The 26,299-nt window shown below is 46.8% G+C and overlaps 2 protein-coding genes across 3 annotated transcripts in view; one reads left to right on the top strand and one right to left on the bottom strand.

Annotated features, from left to right (window-relative positions):
* Nucleotides 1-11,742, bottom strand: ACTR10 (actin related protein 10). The gene is made up of 13 exons (XM_040067644.2): nt 11,568-11,742; nt 10,034-10,106; nt 9,384-9,466; nt 8,324-8,432; nt 6,456-6,563; nt 6,201-6,268; nt 5,826-5,905; nt 4,301-4,336; nt 2,929-3,008; nt 2,761-2,834; nt 1,952-2,033; nt 1,121-1,322; nt 1-591 (listed from the first exon to the last, which is right to left on the bottom strand). The coding sequence occupies exons 1-13, from the start codon at nt 11,642-11,644 to the stop codon at nt 410-412; spliced, it is 1,254 nt and encodes a 417-aa protein (XP_039923578.1). The 5' UTR covers nt 11,645-11,742; the 3' UTR covers nt 1-409.
* Nucleotides 11,743-21,470: 9,728 nt separating this feature from the next.
* Nucleotides 21,471-26,299, top strand: part of ARMH4 (armadillo like helical domain containing 4) — a 51,631-nt gene continuing 46,802 nt past the window's right edge. The window contains exon 1 of one of the 2 annotated variants that reach the window (XM_040067440.1): nt 21,471-21,590. In XM_040067440.1, coding sequence (XP_039923374.1) covers nt 21,477-21,590 — 114 coding nt within the window. In that variant the 5' untranslated portion in view covers nt 21,471-21,476. Of the gene's footprint in view, nt 21,591-22,184; nt 22,246-26,299 lie in introns of those variants that run through there. The other variant, XM_040067441.2, reaches the window with a different exon arrangement.

The raw sequence follows: 26,299 nt of genomic DNA, 5'->3' as shown, positions 1-26,299 counted from the left end.
TTCAAGGGTGGAATACTTTAATACAGAATTTGGCACAAAGAATTCCCACAGATGTTTCCCTAGTGCTGTTCATTCCTCTCAGCATGCTTAAAATGAAAATATCTTAAACCAATTTCTCTCAGCGATGCCATTTACTATACAGATAAATAATAAACAACTCAGTAGGGAACAGCTCGTGAGGGGACAGAAATTCTCCAAAACAAGACAAAAGAGCAGAGGAGCTGCCAGAGTTCGGTTTGTAAACTATAACTGGACAGGGTTTTAAATAGTGTTAGTGCCTACACCCTGACAACACCCACATGGTTCATATTTAATAGTGTTACACACAAATTAATGAACAAAAAAACCAAATCCCAATGCACATGGACGTAGCTGGAACGGGGCAGAATCCTTGTGTGGATTTGGGTGCTTATTTCTCTGTGGAAAAAGCCCTTTTCATCAGTGGTGGGGGTGCTTTTCCAACATCAAACATCATTTCCAGAGGGGGGTTGTTGAGGCAGCACCAGTCAGGAATGCGCCCTGTCTGGCTGTAATATTCCTTGGACACAGAGCGGCTCCCAAGGATGTCCTGGAGTGCTCCAAAAATGGCTCCTGTGTGATTGGCAAAGAAAAAAAAAAAAAAAAAAAGAAATTGCATTAATTCCACATAGAATTTCTCTTTCTGCTTCTTCCCATCATGAATCTCAACTGGGATTTTTTAGCTCTGCCCCTAAACTTGAAAGGATGAATGGATATTGCTGCTTTTCTTTTCAGTAGCCCAGCTAGTCCCAAACTCCTTCCACTTATATCCCTGGAAAGTAACTGAAAACCAGGAATCATCAGCAAACCTGGCTTGGTTGACCTACTTCTTACAATTAAGTTTTTATTTTAAGCACTTCAACCAAACCCCAATTGTGTTCAGGGCAACTTTTACCCCCCAAAAGTTGCCCCACAAATTCACACCAGCTGTGAGGAGATTCAGCCCACAGCAGCTGGCCAGGGAAGGAAAACATCACAGGATTTGGCGCACAGAAATCGTTCTGGTTTGCTAACCCTAAAAACACGAGGTTTCATTCACTACAAATCCCACTTGGAAGGGGCTTTTTGTTCACCCCTGCCTCCCAGTTGTTCCCATTCTCACCTCCCAGCCAGGCCACGCAGTTGGATTTGGCAGGGGGAGTGTGGATCCTGAAGGTTTTAGTGGCAAGAGCTTCCTTGTACTTGGGTTTCTCCACCAGGTGTCTGATCTCAGCCATGAGCCTGTGCAGGAACCCCGGCAGCATCGCCGTGCCCCCGATCACCACCAGGTTCTCTGCCAGCTGCTTCCTGGTGTCTATTGGGCACTAATGCAAACAGGGACACCAAAAAGAAAAAAAACCCAAAGGAGTCAAGCTGCCTGAGCTCGAAGCCTTTCAGAAGTCTCTTAGAAATTCAGCCCATTTCTGTGCCCTCCAATTGCTGTTTTCTCGTATTTAGCCGGAAAACAACCAACATAAGGAGAGAAATGCAAGGGAAATGCTTGGAGGTGCAGAGGTGAAGGCTCCAGGCACAGAACTTCTTAAACGATTTGTTTTCATAAAGGATTCTAATTGAAATGTTTGTCATATCAGCCAAGTCCGTGGCTCTCCAATAAATTTCATCTCAGCCAAACTTATTTAAATGGCATCAATAGCTACAGGGAGCCAACTTTAATTAACACACATACAAAACAACATAATGAAAATTTCCATTTATAGTGGTTTTCTAATGCTTTGTTTTTTCCTAAGTATAATAAGAAGTGAAGCATTTGTACATGCCAAGAAAAAATTCTGCAATAAATTTAATATACTGCCCATAATAAAGATGTCCAAATTAATTTTATTCTAGCATAGGTAAACCAGCAGCCAGCAGGACTCAAAATCTTGAGACATTTTTAACTGCAGGTTCTCTAAGGCTGGAGGCATTCCCTAAACTTTTTCTGATACAAAAGTACCTGAACCAGTGAATCCAAGATCAAAGTGGCAACGGATGTCTCTTCATTATCCTGCTCAAAGAGGATTTCCACCACGGAGTCTCTGTGGCACAGACAGGGACTGAGTGTTAACGAGCAGCAAAAACACACTGAGCTCAACTCGGGCACACCCAGCAGGGCGGGGACAATCAATCATGGAATCCTTGGAAAACCCCTTTAAGGTTATCACATTCAGCTCTCAACCCAGCATCAGCAGCTTGTTCACCACTAAACCACAGTCTCCAAGTACCACAGCCACACTTGTTTTGAACACTTCCAGGGATGGTGATTCCACCACTTCCCTGGCAAACCTGTGCCTGTGCTTTCCAACCCTTCCAGTGAAGATATTTTCCCTAATATCCAATCTAAACCGCCCCAAATCAACTTGAGGCCCTTTACTCTTGTCCTGTCCCTTGTCCCCTGGGAGTGGAGTCTGAGCCCATCTGACTGCACCCTCCTGTCAGGAGTTGCAAAATCAGAGAGTTCCCTCTGAATCTCTTTTTGTCCAGCTTAAAATGCCCTGCTCTCATCACTAAGCCTGTCCTATTATCAGGCTTTGATCCTCATTTCTCTTCCCCCATCCCTCCAATCTCCCTGCTCTCATCTTCCTCTTGGAGCTCTGGAGAAGACACCCCCCTCCCATGATGGGCTTGCACTGTGCCCAGCACACAGCTTTCACTTTAGAGGCATTAAAAGCATATGCAAGAGTCACATTAAAATCCAATTCTATGAAAATTTATGTGCTTTTAGAGTTGAAGTAATGACAAATACTCTGCTGTGGCATTTCTCACCTGATGGGGCCAACTACATGGAGAATCTTTTCTCCATCCAAAGGATAGTCCACGTCTGGAGGCGGTGAGGGACGCTGATAAAAAAACCAGACTTGTATCATTATTTTAGAGCCCAAAAAGGCAGCAGCCACCTCAAAAGAGCAGGAAGAGCTTCACCCTGCCACTCACCTCAGCACTGCCATCAATGTTGAACTTGGCTGCCTGGATTTTCAGCCCCCGCTGGAGATCACTCACAAAGCACGTGCGCACTGTGCAGAGGGGAAAAGATCCACAAGTGAGGCCTTGGTGGATCCTTTCATCACCAGTAAAAAGTCATTTCTCTTAATTGAGACAAGAACACACACTCCAGGCCCTTGCTGGTCCAAGATATTACCAAATAAATGCAAAGAGAAGCAGTCTCTACACTCCAGCAGAGCTCAGGTGCTCTCTAGACCACGAGTTCAATGAAACTGACACTAAAATGATGTTGGAAATCCTGCCTGTCCTTTCTCACACAAACCACACAAGATTTAAAGCCAGAGGGATGCTCCTAATGGTGCCTCAAGGTGCCAGGGGTTGTATCCTGCCTTCACTGCAGGTCTTGCACCACAGCTTCAAATGAGGCAATGCTCATTTTCTAAACAAGCTCCTGCCATGCAACATTTTCCTTACTGCAACTCTTCAACACTCTAAGAATTCCAGAGGGTTTTTCTGCTTCCAGACAACACCGACAGGGCACAGGCTCATTTGTACCCCAGCTGCTGCTGTTATTATACATTTATTTGTATTTGGCACAGGTGAGCAACTTCCCCACAAACTGCTGTCACAAAGAATCAACCCTTCAACACACACACAACAACAATTTCATCCCTGGCCTGGTGTCTCTGGTTCCAAAGGACTGGATAGAAAACAGCTCATCAGAAAATGTGTGCAAGTCCAGGAATCAGAAAAGCAACTTCCATTTCACAAAGCACCAGCTGCGTTTATTTTGCATTGGAATGATGGATTTCTTCCTAACTTGACCCAAAGGATACACAACAGTTACTGTTCTCTAGGAAAACACATCTTTTTCTATCTGTTGCACATGTAACAATTACATAGGAATTCATCCAAATTCTGCCCAAAGAAAGAGACTATTTTTTTCTGGTGTAATAAATGTAGTTCTTGTCTCCTCTGGCCTACCTTGATTAACACACCAGAATATCTTTTATAAATACTTTTTCTTTTTTTTTTAATTTTACTTTTAAACAAACTGAGCCTTTCCAGGTAATCTATAAACAAGACTATGCAACAGTGCAATCCTCTTTCTGTGCCTACCTACCAAGTACATCTAAAAGTTGCACCTCAACAACACAGGGGTTAAAGTGAAAGAGGAATTCAACACCTGGTTTTAGTTTTGTTTTCAAAGAGGAAGAACACCACAAGTTCATCCAAGAAGAAAAAATACAATAAATACAGCAGAGAAGAGAAACAAATTCCTAAATGTAAAATACTGCACACTTGTTATTATCACACTCTACTGCACAATTTCATACACTAGAGTTTCACAAAGCCAATTTACCTTTTATATCCTCTACTATGTCTTCTGGGACGGAGCCTAAAATAATAAAAAAACCAAACCTTAGTTTCATTATTAAATTCTCTTCCTACTTAAAAAACCCCTTTGATCTAAGTTTGAATTACATTTAATATATTAAACTTTGACAGCAGCTTTCAAAGATTCCCAAAGCAGAAAAGATATTAAGAACAGAAGTTAGTTTTCCTTTGCTCAGAACAGACTGAAAATTTACTACAGAACTTTTATCTCAACATTTATTCAAAACTGCTGCGAGAAGAGGCTTATCATAAATACAATATATGTTAAATCACAGAATCACCAGGTTGGAAGAGACCTTCAAGATCATCAAGTCCAACCCAGCTCTAACACCTCAACTAAACCATGGCACCTACTGCTACATCCAGTCTTTGTTTAAACACACCCAGGGATGGTGACTCCACCACCACCCCAGGGAGACCACTCCAGGACTTTAGCACTCTTTCCATGAAACACTTTTTCCTAATATCCATCCTATATTTCCCTTGGCACAGCTGAAGACTGTGTCCTCTCGTTCTGTCAGCTGCTGCCTGGATAGAGACCAACCCCACCTGACCACAGCCACCTCTCAGGGAGTGGTGGAGAGTGCTAAGGTCACCTGTGAGTCTCCTTTTCTCCAGGATAAACAACCCCAGATCCTCAGTTGTTCTTCACAGGGTTTGTGTTCCAAGCCCCTCACTGCCTCCTCTGGACGCGCTCAAGCATCTCAACGTCCACCCTAAACTGAGGGGACAGAGCTGGACACAGCACCCAGAGTCCACCCTAAACTGAGGGGACAGAGCTGGACACAGCACTCAATGTTCATCCTAAACTGGACACAGCACCCAATATCCATCCTAAACTGAGGGGACAGAGCTGGACACAGCACTCAATGTTCATCCTAAACTGAGGGGACAGAGCTGGACACAGCACTCAATGTCCATCCTAAACTGAGGGGACAGAGCTGGACACAGCACCCAATGTCCATCCTAAACTGGACACAGCACCCAATGTCCATCCTAAACTGAGGGGCCAGAGCTGGACACAGCACCTGATGTCTATCCTAAACTGAGGGGACAGAACTCAGTGTCCATCCTAAACTGAGGGGCCAGAGCTGGACACAGCACTCAATGTCCATCCTAAACTGAGGGGACAGAGCTGGACACAGCACTCAATGTCCATCCTAAACTGAGGGGCCAGAGCTGGACACAGCACTCAATGTCCACCCTAAACTGAGGGGACAGAGCTGGACACAGCACTCAATGTCCATCCTAAACTGAGGGGCCAGAGCTGGACACAGCACTGGAGGTGCAGCCCCACCAGTGCCGAGTACAGGGGAAGAATGACCTCCCTGCTCCTGCTGGTCACACTGTTCCTGATACAGGCCAGGATGCCAAGAAAGAACTGATTCAAGTAGGCCACAGAAGATGCAGTGAATCCATTTTATTCACCGTTAGGATTAACACCTTTCCCAATGCACCTCCCAGCACAGATGCCCCATCCCAGCCCTTACCCATCACGGAGGGAAGTCTTTGTCCTTTGGCCAGTCCTGTATCCACCGTGCACTGCTCCAACAGCTGATACTCCAGCTCCCTAAAACACCGCACAGGAGGGTGGGGAAAGACAGCCATGAACTCAACCTGGGTCTCTGGACCACACTCCGGGGACAGGAGGAATTCCTTTCAGTTACATCCTTCTAAATATCAACTTAAGAAGACCTCATTCCCACAGTTTTTGCCACATCAGCAACAGCTGCAGAGTTTTAACTCTAAAAATAGGATGATGCTAGAGCAAGTTAATATTTAAAAGAGGAATTTTTGCTCATGGTCAAAGAAGAACATTCACAAATCAATCACTTGTAACCTGGAGTGGATAACTATGAACTTACTTGTGGATGGCCTTTCCTCCCAGGGGAAGGGAACCCCAGCAACTCAGGATTGGAATTCCCTCATAGATCTACAGGAAGATCAGGAAATTCTCTTCTTTTTCATTGTGAGTTTTCAGTCTGCTGGAACTAAATGCCTTTTCCCTTCTACAATCCCTTGCATCAGCCACCTTCAAACTGCTTTGGACCCAAGTTAATTTTTAGTCAATAAAAATCTCGTGTTTCACGACAGCCCCAGTGCTGAAAATGAAAGGATACAGGCAGCACCAAGCTTTCTGCATATCCACAGTCCAGCACCATGGCAGAGTTGATCCCCAGCGTCAGGAGAGACATCAGGTGACTTGGAGCAAACAAAACAGAAGGTACCTGCAAGGAAACCAAAAGCAAAGTTGACAGAAGGGAGAAAAAAGAAGCAAAAAAAGAAACAAAGCACTGATGCCTTCCCTGAATGGCATTTTAAAAGCAAAACCCAAAGAACTGTACCCTGAATTATTCCAGTACTTACCTAATGAGCAAAATACAAAAGTATTTCAAAATTCTGTGTTTGTCTTCTCTGTGGTGCTCGCCAGGTACTTCAGTAATGATGGATGTTGTAAGAAAAGCAAGTGTTGGCTATAAAACTCAGGTCAAGTTTCTTATTGTTATTGAAAAGAAATTAAAGAAGCTGAAGTACAGCTACTTGAAAAGCTGTAAAAACTTGAAGATGTGAATAGAAGTGCTAGAAAATCCACCAAAGCGTGCCTTATGACAAACACTGCTGCACCCAAACAGAAGAGGCTGTTTGAAACACTCTCAGAAAAACAATGTGGAAACTCAAGTAAAAATTACAAATTACTTACTTCTTCCAGAATTTCATAAATCAAGTTTCCAAGAAGGCAACAGTTCCTTTAAAGGAACACTTTGAAGAGTGAATTAAATGAGAAATTTCAATAAATCCAGCATTTACATGAAACCTACTGACCCTTAACCCAGAGATAAAAGGTAAAATATTGATCCTGCATTAATAAACCACTCTTGGCACCAAACAGAAAAATAGAAACCAGAGAGAATTAACCTTCCATCAGTATTATCTGGCTTCTTAACAAGTTACAAAGTCTCTCCATCAAAACATGACTGAACACAAGTAATTTTTAACAAACCATTTTGTATGGGAAGTGCTTTAGCTGAGACATTTTACTGCTGTAAAGGGATTAGGGAAAAAAACCACCAAACTCAAAAAACTGACTCAAATCTTTCAGCAAGTTGAAGTCATCAGAAAATTTTACCAATAATAAGAAAGAATTGTGCAGGAGTTTGAGATTAACTGGTAAACTGTGTTGTGGAAGGACAGTGAAGAAGTACTGCAGACAAACTGGTTTCACTACTTTTTATAGAAAAACCTTAACCTCTGTTGCGTGTGAATTGAAGAAGCACGGAGTCACCTCCTAAAACATTTTCTGATACAACTGAGCAAGATTTAGGTTCAGACTTTTCACAGAATCCTTGGCTTACTGTGTTGGATGGAAACTTAAGGATCATCCAATTCCACCCCCTGCCATGAGCAGGGACACCCTCCCCTATCCCAGGTTGCTCCAAGCCCCATCCAACCTAGCCTTGGACATTTCCAGGGATGGGGTAGCCACAGGTTTGTTTTTTTTCCCCCCAACTTTCCTTCAAAAAGACTGATTAAGCAGAGAAGTTATTTGATTTCAGGTAAGTTCTTCTCTAAATGAGCACAGCCATATGCCAGGCAGATATTGACTGTGGCAGAAATCATGAGACTTGCTGACAGGGCACTAGCAAGTGTCTAAATATAAATCCTAGCTGCAGGCAGTGCTCAGTGGGGATTATTGGATCTGTCTGGGACAGTGCACTGTGAGCTGTATCTACCAGCCAGGGAAACCTTGCAGAGTCTTGTTAATTGCTTCTGCTTTGTGGCCTTATGAAGAGTCAGAATGGAACAAAAATGGTCTTTAATCCAACTTCCACGCTCTATTTCTTCACACCATCATCTGATTTTTCTTCTTTATGCCTCGCACTCCTTCGCCACAATTTTCTTCCTTTTTTTGTCTACATCTGGTACTGACTGTAAGCAGAATTCCTCCTGACAAGCAGAGCAAATTTACACATTTGTGTCAAACACTTACCTCAAAATGCTTGAAAAGGACCCTGGTGAGGGTGTCCCTGAAGTGGGAAGGGCACAGGACCGACTCGATGATCACAACACGCCGGTCCCTAGGATTCACCAGCAAATGCCTAAAATAAAACAAGATGTGTAAAAAAAAAACTGGGAAGTTCAAGCACATATTATGAGATCCATCCTACACTCACATCCCAATTTCCTCAAAAATCCTAAAGATTTGCATGCAGATAGCATTTGCTACAGCAGACCCCAAAGCCTTTTTCACAAATCTAAAAACCCCAATGATTTCCTAAAAGAAACTCAGGAAACTGAGGCAGGGAAAGCAAGTTACAGAGCTTTCAGCCAGAGCCTGTAGTTCTGTATATTCATTATACATTTCTAAAGCAATATAAAGTAATACAAAAATAAGTCATCAGTGACTTGTCCAGTGTCATAAAGCACATAACAATGATGAGTCTCTGATACTCAGATGCTCTGATTTCAGTGGACGAGGATGAAGTTGTCCTGATTTCAATTGCAAAGTGATGATCCAGGACAGGAGAAGAAAACAACCCAACCCAGAGCAGATCTGAGGCACGGAAATTAAATCCTGGTTTCCCTGTGATAGCTTTCACTGTGTAAAATATGGATTGGAAGCAAAGAGAAAAGACCAAGTCCAATTTCGTTATTCATTAAAGGTACTAAAAACAGAATAAAGAGATGTATTGCTGAGGCAAAAACCTTCCACAGGTAAAGATTCCTCCTTCCAAACCACTGTGGAGAGAGTTCTGCACCGATAGGCGCTTCAGCCCTGCCAAAAATCAATGCAGCTCCTGAGGTAACGCCTTCCCCTTCTCAGGCCCTTTATAAACACCTCAGCTGGAAGGTGATTTATCACACACTTGCCGCTTTTACAGAGCAACTGCTGCTGCAGGACAGGAGCCCTTTGTAGGATAACCTCAGCACCACCAAATTCCTCCTGCACCAACACAGCCAGGCAGCCCCTCGCAAAGTCTTATCTCTGTTTTCTTGTGTGTCCCTCCCCTGCTCACAGCCCTGGAAGTGCTCAGAGAGGCAGCTCTTACCTGAAATACAGCATGTGGATAAACTCCTTCAGGTAGGAATACAGCTCCTCTGTGTTGATGTTGTACTGAACCACCTTGACAGGCTGGGAAGGGAAAATATCCACAGTCAGCTCCAATGCTGGGCAGTGATTATTTATTTTTTTATATATATTAATTTTTTCCTCCACACGATACATAAATAAATATATATGATACGTACATAATATATATTTAATCTGACATTATACAGAAACACTCGCTCTTGCCTGATTTGCTCTTTGTCCTTAAAGCATCTCATAAACCCACCCTATAAATTCCAGATTTAAATAATGCTAATTTTTCATACAGGCAAGGTAGAATTAGTTTTCCAAATCTGCCACCCTGTCCTAAAAGAAAAGCAAAAAAGCGTAACTATGCAAAGCAATTCCTCAATAAATGCCCCAAAAACACAAGTTCCATGAGTGGCTGAGCAGCAATTTACACCGGCACTGCCATCACATTCACCTGCACCTTCTCACAGTTTTTAATATCAGCAGTTCAAATAATGAAAAATATGAAAATATTTCAGAATATTTTGTTCAGGCAGTGAAAAACGGCTTGTGATGGACAGAAAAGGCATCTGCAAATTCTTTCTACGTCACAACACACCAAGCACCATGAAAACAGCTCACCTTCGAGACATCAGGTTTCTTGATTTCACTGGGGATGATGCATCTTGGTCCTGTTTCTCCTGCAAACCCACACCTGAAAGAAAATGTTGATTATCTGAAGTCATCATTTGACCCCCTGGTCTTAGGGACCACCATTAGAGCAATGAATTAGGGAATTCTGTTACTGCAGAGAGGGATTTTTGCACACAGTTTTCCTACCCAGCCACTTGGAGATAATCTTAAAGACAGATTAAAAGATAAAGATTTTGTATCTTTTTTTTTTAATTGACACCCTCAACAAAAGGATAAAAACAGCAGCAACCCCAAAGCAAAAGTTTCAGAAACCCACCTGCTATTCCTCAAACACACAAGAACCGTGGACTGAAGAAAGGCAATTAAAAGCAAAATTCAATTATTTCAGTCTCAGTGTCTGATATTTGTTTCACCCCTGCCACTCCCAGTAACTACAAAACTCAGAAGAAAACTACAGTCTTCTGTAAAGCTGCTGGACTTGGAGTACTTCTAATGCAAGAAGTCAATTAATGCTTGATTTTGGTATTTGGCAACAGTCAACCTGTTGGATCATTTCAGAAAAAAAAAAAAAAAATCTTGAAACAACCACAACTCAGAATTTAGTTTTCTTCCTTTGTCTCAAACAGATACTTGTGCAGTCCCAGTGTGTACAGGCAGTTTTCCAGGAACTTTCAGCTAATTTCAGCCTTATTTGGAAAAGAACAGACTTTTCTCATACCATTCAGCTGCTATTACTTCTGTGAGAATGAAGGCTGGAAACAGACCCTAAAAACACACTGTTCAGGGAAAAAGCTTTTCCAAAAGAGCATTTTATTGGATAAACAATGCCAAGGGAATAAAAGCTCACAAACACCCCAAACTTGGGAAAAGCTTTCAACTGGCCACACAACAAGAATCTATAAAAAGCCACTCATGGGAATCACTTGTGCCCATCCACAAAGGCTCTGTTAAATCCTCCCATTCCCAGGTAAAACAGCTTCTGGCCCACAAGATGAAATACTAAATACATACTGAGCACTCCTGCTTCAGCACCTGAGGTAAACCTTGTTTTAATCTAAAACACAACACTAAAAACCAAGGCTGTCCATTACCAGCTTCATACCACACTTCGAAAGGAGAAAACCACAATTATTATTGGAATAACGGTTTGGATTGGAAGGAGACACAAGAACCATCTAATTCCACCCCTTGCCATGGGCGGGGACACCTTCCACTATGCCAGGTCGCTCCAAGCACCGTCCAACCTGGTCCTGGACACTTCCAGGGAGGGGGCAGCCACAACTTCTCTGGAGAACTTGTGCCAGGACCTCAGCACTCTCACAACAAAGAATCTTTTCCCAATATCCCATCTAACTCTGTTCTCTGGCAGCGGGAACCCATTCCCCCAGGTCCTGTCACTCCTGCCCCTCGTCCAAAGTCCCTTCCCAGCTCTCCTGGAGCCCCTTAAGTCACCGGAAGGGGCTCTCGCGTCCCCTTGGACCCTTCCCTTCTCCAAATCCACAGCGCAGCGCCGGGCACTCACTTGGTGAAGGCCTGTCCCAGGTCGATCACCACGGCGGTTTTCTCCCCGCCGCTGCCGAGCCCCTCGTACAGCGGCATCGCGGCCCGGCCTCCCTTTCTCCCCTTCCTCCTCCCGTTCCCTTCTCCCTTTCCCCTCCGTTCCGCCTCCCTCAGCCGCCGCTACACGGGGCCTTCCCGCTCCCCGGCGCGCCGGGCTGCCCGCGGCGCCTGTCCGCCTCACCGCCGCCCCGCCGGCTCCCCGGGCCCCCGCCGCCGCTCCCGCCCCATGCTGCAGGGCTCCGGAGCGCCCGGGAGCGCCGCGGGGCCGGCGGCGGGCGCGGTGCGGAGCGGATTGCCCCGACCCCGCTCCGGCGGCGGGCGGGGCAGCCATGGAGGGGCCGGAGGGGCGGGCGGGGCTGGGGCGGGCTCTCCGTGAGGGGAGGCGCGGCCGGCGCTGCTCCCGCTGCGGCTGAGCGGTGAAAATCACCGAATCGTTTAGGCTGGAAAGGCTCGCCGAGGCTATCGAGTCCAACCGTGTCCCCAAGTGTCCCATCCACACGGCTTTTAAATTCGTCCAGGGATGGGCAGCCTGTGCTGGAACTCGACAGCTCTTTCTGGGGAGAAATTTTCTCCCAACAGTCAACCCAAATTGTCCATGGGACAACTTGAGGCCATTTCCTCTTGTTCTGTCCCCGTTCCCTGGGAGCAGAGCCCGATCCCCCCGGCAGTTCCCTCCTGTCAGGGAGCTGTGCAGAGCCACAGGGTTCCCCCTGAGCCTCCTTTTCTCCAGGCTCAGCCCCTTTCCCAGCTCCCTCAGCCTCTCCTGGTGCTCCAGACCCTTCCCCAGCTCTGTTCCCTTCTCTGGACGTGCTCCAGCCCCTCACAGTGCCCCCAGGGCTGGAGGTCCCTCAGCCGTGCCCAGCCATGCCATGGCTGATCCAGAAACAGCCAAATTTCATGCAAAAATACACTTCAGTGAGGTTATATGCACAGTACCCTCAGGGTACAGCATCCTCCCTCCCGAACAGAAATAAAACAACTTGGGGACTGAAAAAGCCACATCACTCGGCTGCTGCAGGAGTGTGGTGGTTGGGAGTGAAGATGGGAGCTCAAAACGCAGTGAGGATAGAAATGATAAACACCATGGTGGTAACAACACTGCAGGGCCAGGGGTGGGGCACGGTGATCCTTGTGGATCCCTTTCAGCTCAGGACCTCCTAGGAATCCATGCTTTCAAGACTGGTTTGCCTGGAACAGGTGATCAGAGAGGGAGAAGATCAGCTGTGCTTAGTAGTAAGAAGCTGATCAATAAAAGGTGTTCTGATGAATACTGTTTGAGGTAGTGTCTCCCCGTGACTGGATCCCCTGGCTGGGTAAAGGGAATTTCTAACGTATTATGGTCGGTGTAATGCAAATTTGGGCTCACCCGTGGAAGAGATTCCAAAGGTAGCACTTGCTCCACTCCCAACAACCATTTTCTTTTCCCTGCCAATCTTCCCCCTCCCCGCAATAACCACACCTGTAAAACCAGCTGCTCTTCAGGCAGTTGTGATGTCCAGGAATGTGACTGTGGCCCTCTGCTCACACCCCCAAAAGATGAGTCCTGGGTGTTTATTTCAGCAAAGCGCATGAGACCCATTTCTTCTTCAGGAAAGCAAAATAAGCATTGAAAAAGCAATTAACTGGGGAGTTGGGTCTAGACATTTGCTCACTGTCAGACAGGCCAGGCTGAGAGCCTGAGGGTTTGTGCAGAGAAGGACAAGGGTGCTGATGAAGGCAGAGGATTTCAGGGAAGGCTGTGGTGACACTGCTGTTGTCACTGAACCCAAACCCCCTGACCTGGGAGCTGCTGCAGCAGCTTGTGGATGCTGTGCTTTTCGCCGTGCTTTCCACTCTGCAGCAGTGCTGTTTGTCCCGCATCCACACTTTCTGTTCGCAGTCCCTGAAGGTGGAGGTGTGTGGGAGGTGGATGATGGGTGGGAGCAATGTGAGACGCTGAAAGCTGTCGCTGCCACCATCTGCTGTGGCGCCTGGGCCAGCCCCTGCACTAGCCCATGGGCTAGCAGCTCTGCACAAACGCTTTCTCCGCTGTTCCTGTCACAGCCTTGTCGTGTTCCCCCCTTCTGGTCACCCTAAAGTCACCAAGGTGACAAAGCGGGGTCAAGAGGCAGCACTGAGAAGAGAAGGACCCGGTGTGTGTGGAGCAGAAGTGCAGACTGAGGGAGCTGAAGGAGATGGAAGCATTTCAGCCATCTGAGGCCATTCCCTCTCATCCTGTCCCTGTTCCCTGGGAGCAGAGCCCGATCCCCCCTGGCTGTTCCCTCCTGTCAGGGAGTTGTGCAGAGCCACAAGGTTCCCCCTGAGCCTCCTTTTCTCCACGCTGAGACCCTTTCCCAGCTCCCTCAGCTGCTCCTGAAGCTCCAGACCCTTCCCTGGATGCGCTCCACCCCCTCAACATCTTTCTTGTCCTGAGGGGCCCAAAACTGCCCCCAGGAAATGACTGCTTCCAGGAGCATCCTGGAAGGGCTCTTGGAGGACACATGAGGAATCCAGGCAGAGCAGAGGGAGTGCAGGAAGGCTGTGAAGAAGGGGAACTTTGCAGTGACGAATTCGGGGGAGACTCCTCTCAAAGCCCTTTACATCCCTCATTAATCCCTGCTCTCTCTCCCACAGCTCCATAGGAGCCCAGGCACTCTTCAAACAACCCATCACCAGCTTCCCATCCTCCCCTAGGAGAGGAAAACCGAGGAGCAAGGACAAGGCTGTAGTGTTGATGTGAGATACAGAAACGGTGATGGGACCAGCACTCACCCAGTGAATTCTGGAGGAGGAGGGATCATTACCAATGCAGCAGTGCAGGATGCCGACACATGAAAAAAATAAACAAACAAAACCCTGCAGCGATTAAACATTGTGGCACTGAGTTCAGCTTGCCTTAGGATTCCGTGTGGTTTTATGTTGTTAATGGCTTTTTAAATTATTTTTTTATGGTTACTATTTTATGGCCTTCCAGAACATGGAAATGGAGCTGAACTTTAAAGGATATGCAAACAACGAAGCATGGAAATATGTTCAAATGTCATTTCCACAACAGAACCTTAACTCTGCCATGTTTGAGCAATTCCCCAGTGCACCAAGAATATGCACTCACTGGTAATTACACCTGACTGAGACGGGAATTATAGTCCAGAAACTTTTCTGTATTTGGTTTTTCTGTCGGAGAAACAATTCTAGAATTTCCCAAGTGCTCCTGGAGAGATTCTGTTCAGACACAAGATAAATTTTTCACAATGAGAACAATCAGCCATTGGAATTCTCTCCCCAGGGAATTGGTGGATCCCCCAATGTTGGACACTTTAAGACTCAGCTGCACAGGTACTGGACCGTCTTGTTTCAACCGTGATTTTGCCAAGAACAGTGGTGTCAGATAATCCTTGAGATCCTTTCCAACCTGGTATTCCATGATTCTGAGATAAATTACAACCTGGAGTGCTGTCTGCCCTCACTGTTCAGGGACAGCACACAGAAGCTGTGCAGTCGCTGTGCCTGGAGAGAATGTGCTCTTATGGAGTGTGAATATTCTTCCTCTCAAACTCTCTAAAATCCTCCTGAGTATCTCTGTCATAGGGGTCTTTTAAAGACATAATATACTATATTTACAATATATATTATATTTAATGTTGCTGCTCTTGAAACACTTTAAAAATTGGAGTAATTTAGATTATATATGATTAAAGTCTAAGCGTGATGTTTGCAGGATCTGTTTTCATCCCCAGATCTCACCCATTTATGATATCTTACCCTGCTATAATTCCATGTTTACAGCATTATGCTGATGTTTTTAATATAATGTTTTATGTAAAATGACTGCTTAGATTTTTTTTTGCAAAAAATCAGGGGCCCTCCTTGAAATCCACAGCCCATGGCTTCCTCCTGAATGTATTATCCCTGGGTTAGGAATGATCAGAGTTTCCTGCTAATCACATCACCGTCTTTATAGTCCATTGGAAATCTCCTCTTAAATTACGTTAATCAATCACAGTTAACACGAGTTCTGAAACGCAAGCTGCGGCTTAAAAGTGGCTTAATTTAATGAATGGGCTTTTCAGAGTTATTGATAATAGGAGCCAGAGAGTTAGAGATGTGCCAGGGTTTCATAACAAAATCCATCCACGCCGGGCTGGTTTAATCAAGGAAGCTGCTTGCATAACGTGAAGAGCACTCGCTCTCCCCCGAATATGTGACTATTGAGGAAACAGATGGTGATGCTAACCCGAAAGAATCAGGCTATAAATACATTCAGGATAACAATATAAATGGAGATAATTATTCACAGTCTAAGGAGGCAGTGGGACAATTAAGCCAGCTCGCAAGCAGAATGTCCGGCAGAGTGAAAAGCAGGATTTTCATAACATAATGAGAAATTATTCCCTGAGTGCAGCCAGTTCATGCAACTCTTGGGAGCGGTGCTACCTCTGATAGGCAAGAAAGAGGTTGCATAAGGACATAAAAATACAAGAAATTAGCAGTAGCTCATTGAAATAAGTGAAAACTCTTATATCATAAATGTATAGACTGGTCTAGGTTGGAAGGGAGCTTAAAACTCATTTAGCTCCACTCCCGGCCCTGGGCAGGGACACCTTCCATTATCCTGGGTTGATCCAAGCTCCATCCAACCTGGAACACTGCCAGAGGTCCAGGGGCAGCCACAGCCTCTCTGGGCAACCTGTACCAGGGCCTCACCACCCTCACTTCCAGGAATCTAAATCTACTCTCTTTCTGTCTAAAGCCATTCCCCCTTGTCCTGTCACTCCAGGCCCTTGTAAAAAGTCCCTCTCCAACTCAGCTGCCTTGAAATAGTGGAAGGCCACAGTCAGGTCACCCCAAAGCCTTCTCCTTTCTTTCCTGGCTGAGCAATCTCACCCCAAAGCCTTCTCCTTTCTTTCCCGGCTGAGCAATCTCACCCCAAAGCCTTCTCCTTTCTTTCCTGGCGGAGCAATCTCACCCTAAAGCCTTCTCCTTTCTTTCTTGGCTGAGCAATCTCAGCTCTTCCTCATAGCAGAGCTACTCCATCCCCTCTGCTCATCTCGGTGGCTTCCTCTGGACTCGCTCCAGCAAAATAAAATTATTAGCACAGCTCTTCTTTGCCTAATGCAGTCCTTTTCCTCTCTCCCCTTTTCAGGATCCTGTCGGTACCCAAGGCACCGGCAGAAGAAAGCTCCTTTCGGGTGTCCCGCAGACGCGTCCTTGTCACAGCGCAGCGCTGCGCTCTGCTCCGCGCCGCTGCCTCCAGGTGGCAGCTGCACAACCCGCCCGGAGGGTTGGAAGGGAACGTTCTTCATGAAGAAAACCACTCTTCTGTACTCGCCCCGAAACAGGCAGCTCTCGGCTGAATCAATCCCCGCGGAGCACTGGCAAACATCGCGGACATAAAGGAATGTGTCCTGCAGCACAAACGCTGCGCGGCCGCGGCACGAACAGCACGCCCAGCTGATAACTCTGCTGCCTTGGAAGCCAAAATGCCTGCCTGGACCCCTGCCGGGACTCGGATTTCTGCTGGACCCAGGCAGATTTCAACAGCAGAGCATTATTATTTTTAATTGGTCATAAAGGAAACACTCTTTCGTGTCCCTGCATTGGCTGGCTTAGTCGGTGTACTCGCTTCTAGGTCTCCCTAATCTCTACGGGCTGAGGGATGTACCCATCCCTCCCTCACAAAATCAGGGAATTGCATACTTAGGGCCAGCTTTAGACCTGGAGATCACAGAGTGCTTCCTCGCCTTTTCCCAGCACACGGATTCAAGGGGATCCACGTATCAGCTCTCAGAAGGGAGTAAAAGGAGGAAATCCCCCTGTTAGGGGTTCTGCTAACAGCTGTATCTGGTTCCTCCTGAAAAATTTTGGCTTAATTGATTTGAATATTTCCAAAACAAGAATGTGTATTTCTCTGCTCTTAACCATACTCAAGGGGAAAAATGAAAATGCTGGTGGTGTCTGGACCATTGCTGTTTCTCTCTAAAACACAGTGTTCCTCCAGCCAGGCGTTCCAATTCCATGTGTTATCCATGGGAAAGACCCCAAAAATCTCTGTGGTGGGGGCTTTCAGCCCCCCTTTGCTATTTTAGAAAGGGAGGGATGGACTGGCAGTACTGACACTGTACTTCCTTTAAACCTGTAGATTTGGTGGTTTAGTTTAACCTCAGGTGGTTTGGGTTTTTTTGAAAAGCAAAAGAAAGCTGCAGTTTCTAAAGTCCCTCTGGATTTTATGTGTGTGAACAACCATATTTCAAATGATGGAGGTTGGACTCGATGATCTTTGAGATCTATGTCTGATTTTCTGTTGCTGTGAATTTGTGAAGCTGAGGGTTTAATGTCAGAGCAGGATTTAGGATCAGCCTGCTGTGGGGTGCTGGGTCCAATGCTTTTGTTATTGTCAGCCTAATTTTGTAGTGGAGTTTGTAGGACAGGGGGGAAACTATCCAAGGGAACTGACAGATGGTTCATGTTTTAGCTGAGACTCCAATATGCACGTGGAGGGCTTCCTCAGCACTTCATCTCGGGGAAAATTGTAGTATGTGGTGTATCTTGGCATTAACTGCATCAATTTTGTTGAAGGATATGAGGAAGAGTGAGGGCTGTGCAGTGATTCCGTTATGGATGTGAGCTCTGGTCCTCCTGGGCTGATTCCCAGAGCAACTGCAACAGATTCCAGCGACCTTGGGCCAGTCAGCAGAAGCCTGCTTCTACTCTGAAGAGTGAGTGTGTAAAAATGGCATTTCCTACTCAGCAGATCTGGGCTCTGTGTGCTCTCCAAGTCACATCTGCTGACTTCAGTGACAAAAATAAGTTCTTATGGCTTTCCTGCTCCGGGAGCACTTCAGAAACACGAGAGCTGGGAAGCAGAAGCTGGATCCCGTGCCTCCTCGTAGGATTGATTACTGTCAATCCCAGCCAGCAGTGGGGCTGCACTGGCACCACTTGGCCTTGCCCAGCTTTCCTCTTAATGCCAGCAGTGAGATACATGGAAGAAAGGAACCCCAGCTGATTCTCCTGACTGAGTTTTAATTGCAGTCGACATTTATCAGGTTTGCAGTTAGAGGAAGAAGAAATCTGTTCATCCATAATATGGTTACATTCAAAATAATTCATTGGTCACAAACTTTTTCAAAGTGGAGTTGTTTTAAACAAACTTCTCTCTCTGTGGCAGGGGATGCTGTTCTCACTCTCCTAGAATTACTCCTGGTTACTCCATTCCAGTGACTGCTCTTTAATAGGAAGAGAGGGCCCCCTTAGAGCAGATGCTACCAGCTGGTGTAAAGGTGAGTCCTGTGATGGAGATGTGCACTGATTTGTGTGCTGGATGTCCCCAATATTCAATTTGGGAAAGTCATTCAGCAGCAAAATTAACGGTAACTATTTTAAAATTGCCTTTACCTTCTGTGGCATGTCCTGACATACTTAGGATAGCTGCTACATCTCCTCACAGGTGCCAGGAGTAGCAGCATAAAGTGCAGCATTCTGCTGTCAGGACAATGATTTTTTAGTTCATTTTATACAGGCAAAATATATCTTCACACACATTTTTATGTGACCTAGTCTCTTAATTAGGACGTGCTATTGGTACTTTTTGGGCTCTGCAATAAGGCTGCGACAGGAATATCACCTGTGAAAGAAATCTGATGGATCATTACTTTGTACAACAGAGCTGGCTGCTATAATAATACACAGATTTTATAAGAGGCTCTTACAAAAATTAGCTATTGTTATTTCACAGAAGAAGTGGAGGCTGAGAGCAGTGAAATTCAGTTTTGAAAGTCCTCTAGAAAGGCAGAGCTGGGAATGAGTCCCACTGTTTCCCAGCTACGCTACCCGCATGGAAGAATGAGCCTGCTTACAAATTTGGTGTCTGAATTCACCTCAGGTGAGAAGTTCTGAAGGACAAGACCAATAGAGGATTGTACTGAAATGTCTCAACTCAGAGCAAGGGTAAGAGGGGAGAGGAATGGAAGTTCCTTAACTTGCTGTGGAAGTGGAGCCAGTTTTGTTTGGTTGCATGTATGCTCCATGGCACACTGATCTGAGTTCAAAATCAGTATTTCCCACTAATAAACCATAGAAAGGAATAACAAAAGAGTGCTCTCTGGTGATTTCTGATTCCTGCCTCTTTAATCATGCCTCTTTCTTTCAGTCTGCAGATATTTTTGTTGATAACGCAGAAGCCTCTGATTTTGGCAGGTTATGCGGGGTAGAGAAACTTGCAGCGTACAGGGAATGTGCAATTTTAGGCAGGGAAAAAACCTCCCCAGATAACCAGCTATTTTGGTTCCAGTGCTTGGAAGTGAAATATTTAACCTTGAGAGAACACGGTGCCAATCTGGGTTCGGAGTTGATGGCAAGGGGGAACTGAAAACCTCTCCAGTTTATTAAGAGCTCTGCATCTTTGGAGAACACTATATCATCCCTTACACACGGTTTACATTTTAAGTAACTTTCCCAATAATTGTAAAGGTTAGATAGAAATGGGATTGAAAACACTGCCATAGAATCACAGAGTGGTTTGTGTTGGAAGGAACCTTAGGAATCATCTCGTTCCAACCCCCTGCCATGGGCAGGGACACCTTCCACTGGAAGATCCCTTGTTCTGAATCCCAGGGCAGCTGTTAGGGGGGAATTGTGCAGCTGCTGAAGCACAGCCTCTGGACTTATCCCTGAGGGCTCTGATTTCTGCTGGAGTGGTCCCTGTTTTCCTGCTCCTTTGCCCACACAGGAATGATGAACAGCTTGGGAATCAACCCCAGACCCACCACAAGATGCAGTGATGCTCCTGAGAATTGATTTTGGCCTCCTGGAAAATCTGACCACACCATTAACTTGGGAGGAGGCACCTCCTGCATGGCTGAGCCACCTCCTCATCTCAGGCAGAGCTCTTGGCCAAAATGAATTGGCCAGGACAGAAGTTGAGCCTGTGAAGGGTTTTGAATCCCTAATCCACGAGTTAATGGTGTTTAAAATAGCATGAAAGATGCAGCTCTCACCTCTTCCTTCCCTCCACCCCATCTGCCCCAGAGGAGAGAGGAAACATCCTTTCTTTTCACATGTTTATGTTTTATTTATGAAGATGCCACAGCATTAGAAATATTGGTTAATGAATAATTTCCCCAGATTTTACAGTTCAGAGAGGCAAAGCCAGAAGGGATTTTCCCCATCGTTTTGAGTGACTATTTCCTCCCCCAAACCTAACTGAAGCTCTTTCTGATGCCTTTTGTCACTGGCTGTCTTTGTTGCTGATACAGGCACTCTGACATTTCATTTTCAACTCATGCAGGGGTTAGCAATATTTCCCTGACAAAAACTGCCCTAACTTGCAACAAATCTATCTTTTGATAGCTTTAATATTGGATGCACAGGGCTACAACCAAACGAATTGGGTTGGATCCAGTTTGGTTGAAATCCAGTAGAAAACACACTGTTTCTCTAAAATTAAACAGGTACAACTTTGGGATGTGTTTAGAGACACAAAGAGAGCAAATCACTAATATAATTGTTATTGCCAGTATCAAGGCAAACAGAAAAAATAATGAACAATTTGTTGATAAGGAATGCCTCATTTTCTTCCATGAGTTATGTTGTTTAAAGAGCTGAGTGACCTGCGCCAGCAGGTTACATCTCATTTGGTGTGGGAAAAACGTTTATTTTGTAGTTTGTTATCATAACTGGACGATTCACAGATTTGCTTCGTCTGGTAAAGCATATTTATTAGGAAGTCAGAATTTTAACTCACCTCTCCTATACCTTCCCTCTAATCCTCCCTAGCAATTCCACCTCCCAAAATCCCCCCAGTCATTGATTCCTGTGAGAGATCATTATTTTTGGTCTCCCCTCACCTGCCCCTGCCCAGCTCAAACACCTTGCACCTGCTGCAGCCCTGCTCATGGGGGGTATAAAACCCTCTGTGTGCAGCAGAGACCTCGTCCTGCTCCTGACACTGGGCTCGGGGGAGCAAGAGGAAGCTCAACCGCTCTCGTCTTTTGTGTTTGGAGTCGAGGTATGCGCTTTTTGAGTTGCTCTTTGGCAAAGTGAATTGATGTGTGAGCCGGGACCTGATGGTCTAAAGGTTTTCTTCTCTTGTTAGTTATGAGGGTTTTATTGGGGAAAAAACAAATAGGTGGGAGGAGGAAAACACAAGTTTCCTTTACCTTTCTGTGTACTGGCCAAATAGGTGCTTAAAACAAAGCATCAAAAGAGGGAACCTGGATAAAGCTCTTCTTATGCGGGTGTTGCTGCTTAAGAAGTTGCTCTCCTTTGCAGAGGGAGTGTTAGGGGAAGGTGACCTCTGCAGCTGAAAACACTGGAGGAGAATCCGTAATAACTGGAAAACTACTAAAGGGTGCCGCAGGCCTTGTGTTTACAGCTCCTCGGGTCAGGCACTGAGGACCAGTCGGGCGCGGGGTGCCGAGCGCTTGGATGCTGGAACTTCCCTTCGCAGAAAGAGCAAACAGCGAAGGCGGCTGCGGGCGGCCTCTCCCGAGGGGCTGCGGGTCTCGGGGAGCACGGAGCCCACCGGAGACAGGCGGGGGCCGGCTCTCGGGCGGAGCGGGCCGGCCCCAGACCCCGCCCGGCGGTGGGCGGCCCGCTCCGCTCCGCCCGTGCGGCCGCGGGGCTGGGGGAGCGCGGCACCGGGCGGCGGCGGCGGGAGCCAGGTGAGGCCGGGACACACACACACAGAGCCGGCATCGCACCCCCCCGTGCCGCCTTCGGACCGGGGTGATGCGGTTTGGATTGATGTGTGTGGGGTTTTTTGTGTGTGTGTGTGGTTTTTTTTTTTGTTATTTTTTTCCCGACGATGCTCGGCTGCCCGCGGGGCAGCGCATCCTCGGCGCGGCTCTTTGTTCCCGGCCAGCGGCTGGTCCCTGCAGCCCCGGGGGATGGGAAGGGGCAGCGGGGCGTGCCGTCCTGCCGGGATGGGGGTCCCGGTGGGATCCCTCGGAAGATCTTTGGGGGTGGGGGGATGTTTCTCGCGGGGGTGGTTTGGGGGTGACCGCCGCTGTCCGTCTGTCCTGCTGCGGGCCTGGGCAGGAGGAATCCCCGGCCGGTTGTTGGCACTTGATCCCCTGCCCGCTGGGGTAAGAACGCACTTCTGGGCGCTAAAGTCACCTGTGAAATGACTAAGGAGGACGTGGAGATGGACCTGTGCCCGGCGAGCAGGCGTGCTGGGTGTAACCAAGCCTTGAGCCAGCCCTGATCCCATTCCCCCGACCCCACGCAGGTTTTCCCCAGCCAGAAGGGCCTGACAAGGTGCATTTAATCCGCTCGGAAACCTTCACCTGCAGGGAACTCGTGGTCCTCCAGCTCTCCTGTGTGGTGTTGCTGTCAGCGCTAGGCGAGGCGCTGGAATTGTGGAGCGGTTCTTGCCGACTGGAATCCGAGTGCTATCCCTCTGCTCCCGGGCAGGCTGGGCAGCAGCGCTTGTGTCCTTCTGCTGCTTGAAAACTGCTGCACCCTTTGGCCTCATTCTTAAACTCCCCCTCCTCCCTACCTTAATCCCTCAGGAATTTGGTAGACCTTAGACTTCTGCGGTGCCGGGGACCTGGCACGGGTCAGAAGCCACGGAGAACTATGCGGCTTTTAGTTGCAAATTCGAGTAGGGATTTCCATAGGTGGTCCGTTTGTGCCGCTCGGAACAAAGCCAGTGATGGCTTGGTGGTTGGGGGAATAATGCCTGGAACGTGTCATGTCTCTGGCTCCTCCGAGAACTACAGCTGGAAGTGGAGGTGATGGATTATGTATTAAGGTGCCTCACTGGGACTGGTGGGAAGCTGCCCTTACAGAATATTAATATCTCATTTGTTTGCTTTTAGGGATGCATCCTCAGGGGTAGGTGAGGATGTGCCCTGCTCACGTGTGCTTGTCTCGACATCATTTTTCTCACCTGACTTTGTGTTTGTGGCTGGTGTAGAGTCGTGTCACTGCTGGGATTTCACTGAGGTGGTTGAGGTCTGTTTACCTGGTGTGTGTGCTGGAAGGGCATCAGCTCCCCAGTTCACTCGGTTGAACTGGGCAAGGATATAAAGCAAGATGAGATGAAGGCATTTTTCTCGGCTTGTGCACAAAAGTAGGAGTTGGAGCTCTGCAGTGTATTATCTGCTGCCTTTTGTATTCAGCACAAGTAAGGAGGCTTGGATGGCATACATTAGCACTTGATGGCTGGCAGTGGTTTGACTGGTATGTTTTGGTGAAATCTTCACAATAAAAGACTTGCAGGTTTTTTTTGTCCGGTCCTCTTATGAATTGTCAGGTGAATTACAGAGCTGAGCACGCCCAGGACTGCTCAGCCAGCCCAGGGTAATGCCGAGCTTGTGCTTGGAGGTGTGAGAAGCTCTTTTCAAAGGCAAGATGGATTTGTCTGGGGCTGACCTGTTCTCCTGCTCTCTGCTTTATGGTGCATGCAGCCACTTCAGTGTGTGAGTGTCCTCCCTGTGTCAGAGGGATTGTTAGAGCAGAGTTATTAATTCAAGTGAGTTTAAAACTTGGTAGTGGATTGGTTGTTTTTTGGGTTTTTTTTTGTTTGGTTGGTTGGTTTTGGGGTTTTTTTTGTCCTCATTGCTTCAACATTTTGGGTAGAAACATAGCCATGCTATAATTTGCTGAAGATGGAAAATAACAGCTACTTTTTTGGAGGGGGTTGTTTTCTCTAAGCAAGCTGGCTGGGTGAAAGTCTTAAAAAGCTCTCAGAGGGAGTAGCTGCACACAGCTGGGACAGAGGGGGAGCTTAATCCTTTGCAGCAAGTCTCCACAAGCCACTGGTCCATGCAAGGAGCAGCTATTGAAAGAGAGACATCTGCTCTGCTCTCTGCTGGTCCCCTGCAAGCCTGCCCTGCTGGAGTGACCATAACGGGCTGGGGCTCCTTCTGAGCTGGCTTTTGTTGGGCCCCCCAAGAGCTGATCTCAAGCAGGTCTCCAGAATTCAGAGGGGTTAATGGTTTAATAACTCTTGCAAGTGCTAATTGTGTGGAGCAGGCAAGCAGCCTGCCTCAGAGACATCCAACTGAGTCTGCTTCAGCTGGTGACCAATTTATGTTCATTGTCCCTCAGCTTCCTGACTTCCCCACTGAAGTAGATGTTCTTATTCCTGTGGGGAGCTCCTGGAGATGTCCAGTTTTGGCCGCTGCTTTCAGCCTAGAGCTCCTTTGTGTTTTTTTCCAGCCTGCCAGGTGTTAAAAGAAAAGTTATTATTTTCCATGCTAAAGATAAAGCTCCCTGGCTGCCTGCATTTGCTCTGCCTTTGCGGCTGGAGGAACTGCATCTCCTGGGATTTGTTGTTATTAAGTGCAGGGGAAGTCGCTGGCGCTGTCTCTTGTCCTCAGTGTGTGCTTCCTATTGGAAGCAAGGATCAGTTTTCCATGGAGAGCCTGGCCAGTGCTTGGCAGCTGCCTTCAGGGCTCCAGCTCTGAGGATGCCAGGTGAAATCTGGGGACAAGGAGCTCCTGCAGCACCAAATACTGAGTTACTACCTTGAGGCTGGTAACAGAAAAGCTCAGGCTTACTACAGGGGAGATGCATGGTCAGGGCAGTGTGCTCCAGCCTGGCTGGGGCTGGAGAGCAGGCTGGCTATAAAAATAGCCAGATGAGAGGATAAATGTGCGGCTTGAGGAACAGACTGCTCTGCAGCCGGATACCTGCAGCTCCTGCGTTCAGTGGAAGCGCTCCAGCAAGGTGTCAAACTCTGCTTAAGGAGATAGCCGGGTCACTGCTGTTCATACACTCTCTAATCCAGCCTCTTCCTAAAGCTAAGTAGATCTTAAGCCCTGACTAATCTTCTTTGAAGTGTGAACCTGTGCCATTATCCTGCAGCAAGCTCCGTGCCATATCTCCTGCTTTCACCGAGTGTGAAGGTCTGGGTTAGCTTACATCTGGCTGTTGTGGATTTCCTGAGCAAATAACTCTCCAATATGATTTTTGCCCTATAGAAATGTAGGATTATGACCAGCAGGGATTTTCAGACTGGTAGAAACAATCTGAAGCTGCCTGAAGGACCCCAGGAACTCTTTTATGTGGCTGGTATTGAGTGCCCACATTATCTAGCACCCAGAGGGAGGAAAGGTTCTAGTAAAGATGGAGTAAGCTTGGTGGGGGGGATGAGCATTTTACTTCTTCCCCTAACCACATCCTGAGTGTCTTGGGCTATTTGAGAGCCTAGAGCTAGAAAGCTATGGACTATCTGTACAGATGTGTGTATACATTTGTATAATGCGTATGACTGCAAGAGAAGTGCTGCTTTTTGAGTGCAGCTGGAGTTCTGTTTATGTTTAAGCACTGCTCAAAGCATTTGTGCCACCTAAATGCTCCTGACTTCTTGAGAAGCTGTATTTAAAGCCAAGCTATTTTTTTAGACAGGAGAAAACCCAACTTCTTGATGTTTGAATATGCCTGCTCTTAACAGGCACTTGCTGAAGGGGTGTTGAGGTGAACATGATTTATATTCAGCATGGTAAGGCAGGTGCATGTAGTTAGGCACTAACAATTTAACTTGCAGAATATATTCTTAGAGCTTTTTAATTACAAAAGCGTGTAAAGAATTATCCTGGAAGAAGAGCTACGTGTTGTCAGTTTTCAGCTATTTTTTTGAGGGTGGGCCATAGAGAAAATAGATGGGTGGCCAGCCATCCTTCAGAGACAGAAGATGCTAAAAATAAAGTGGAAGGTATCTAGGCTGGTGGAGAGCATTTTGGTGGCTTCTGCTTGTCCTGGAGCACC

The sequence above is a fragment of the Hirundo rustica genome, chromosome 6, assembly GCF_015227805.2.
Source record: "Hirundo rustica isolate bHirRus1 chromosome 6, bHirRus1.pri.v3, whole genome shotgun sequence".
Taxonomy (NCBI): Eukaryota; Metazoa; Chordata; class Aves; order Passeriformes; family Hirundinidae; genus Hirundo; species Hirundo rustica.
This window is presented reverse-complemented; position numbering and strand designations above follow the sequence as displayed.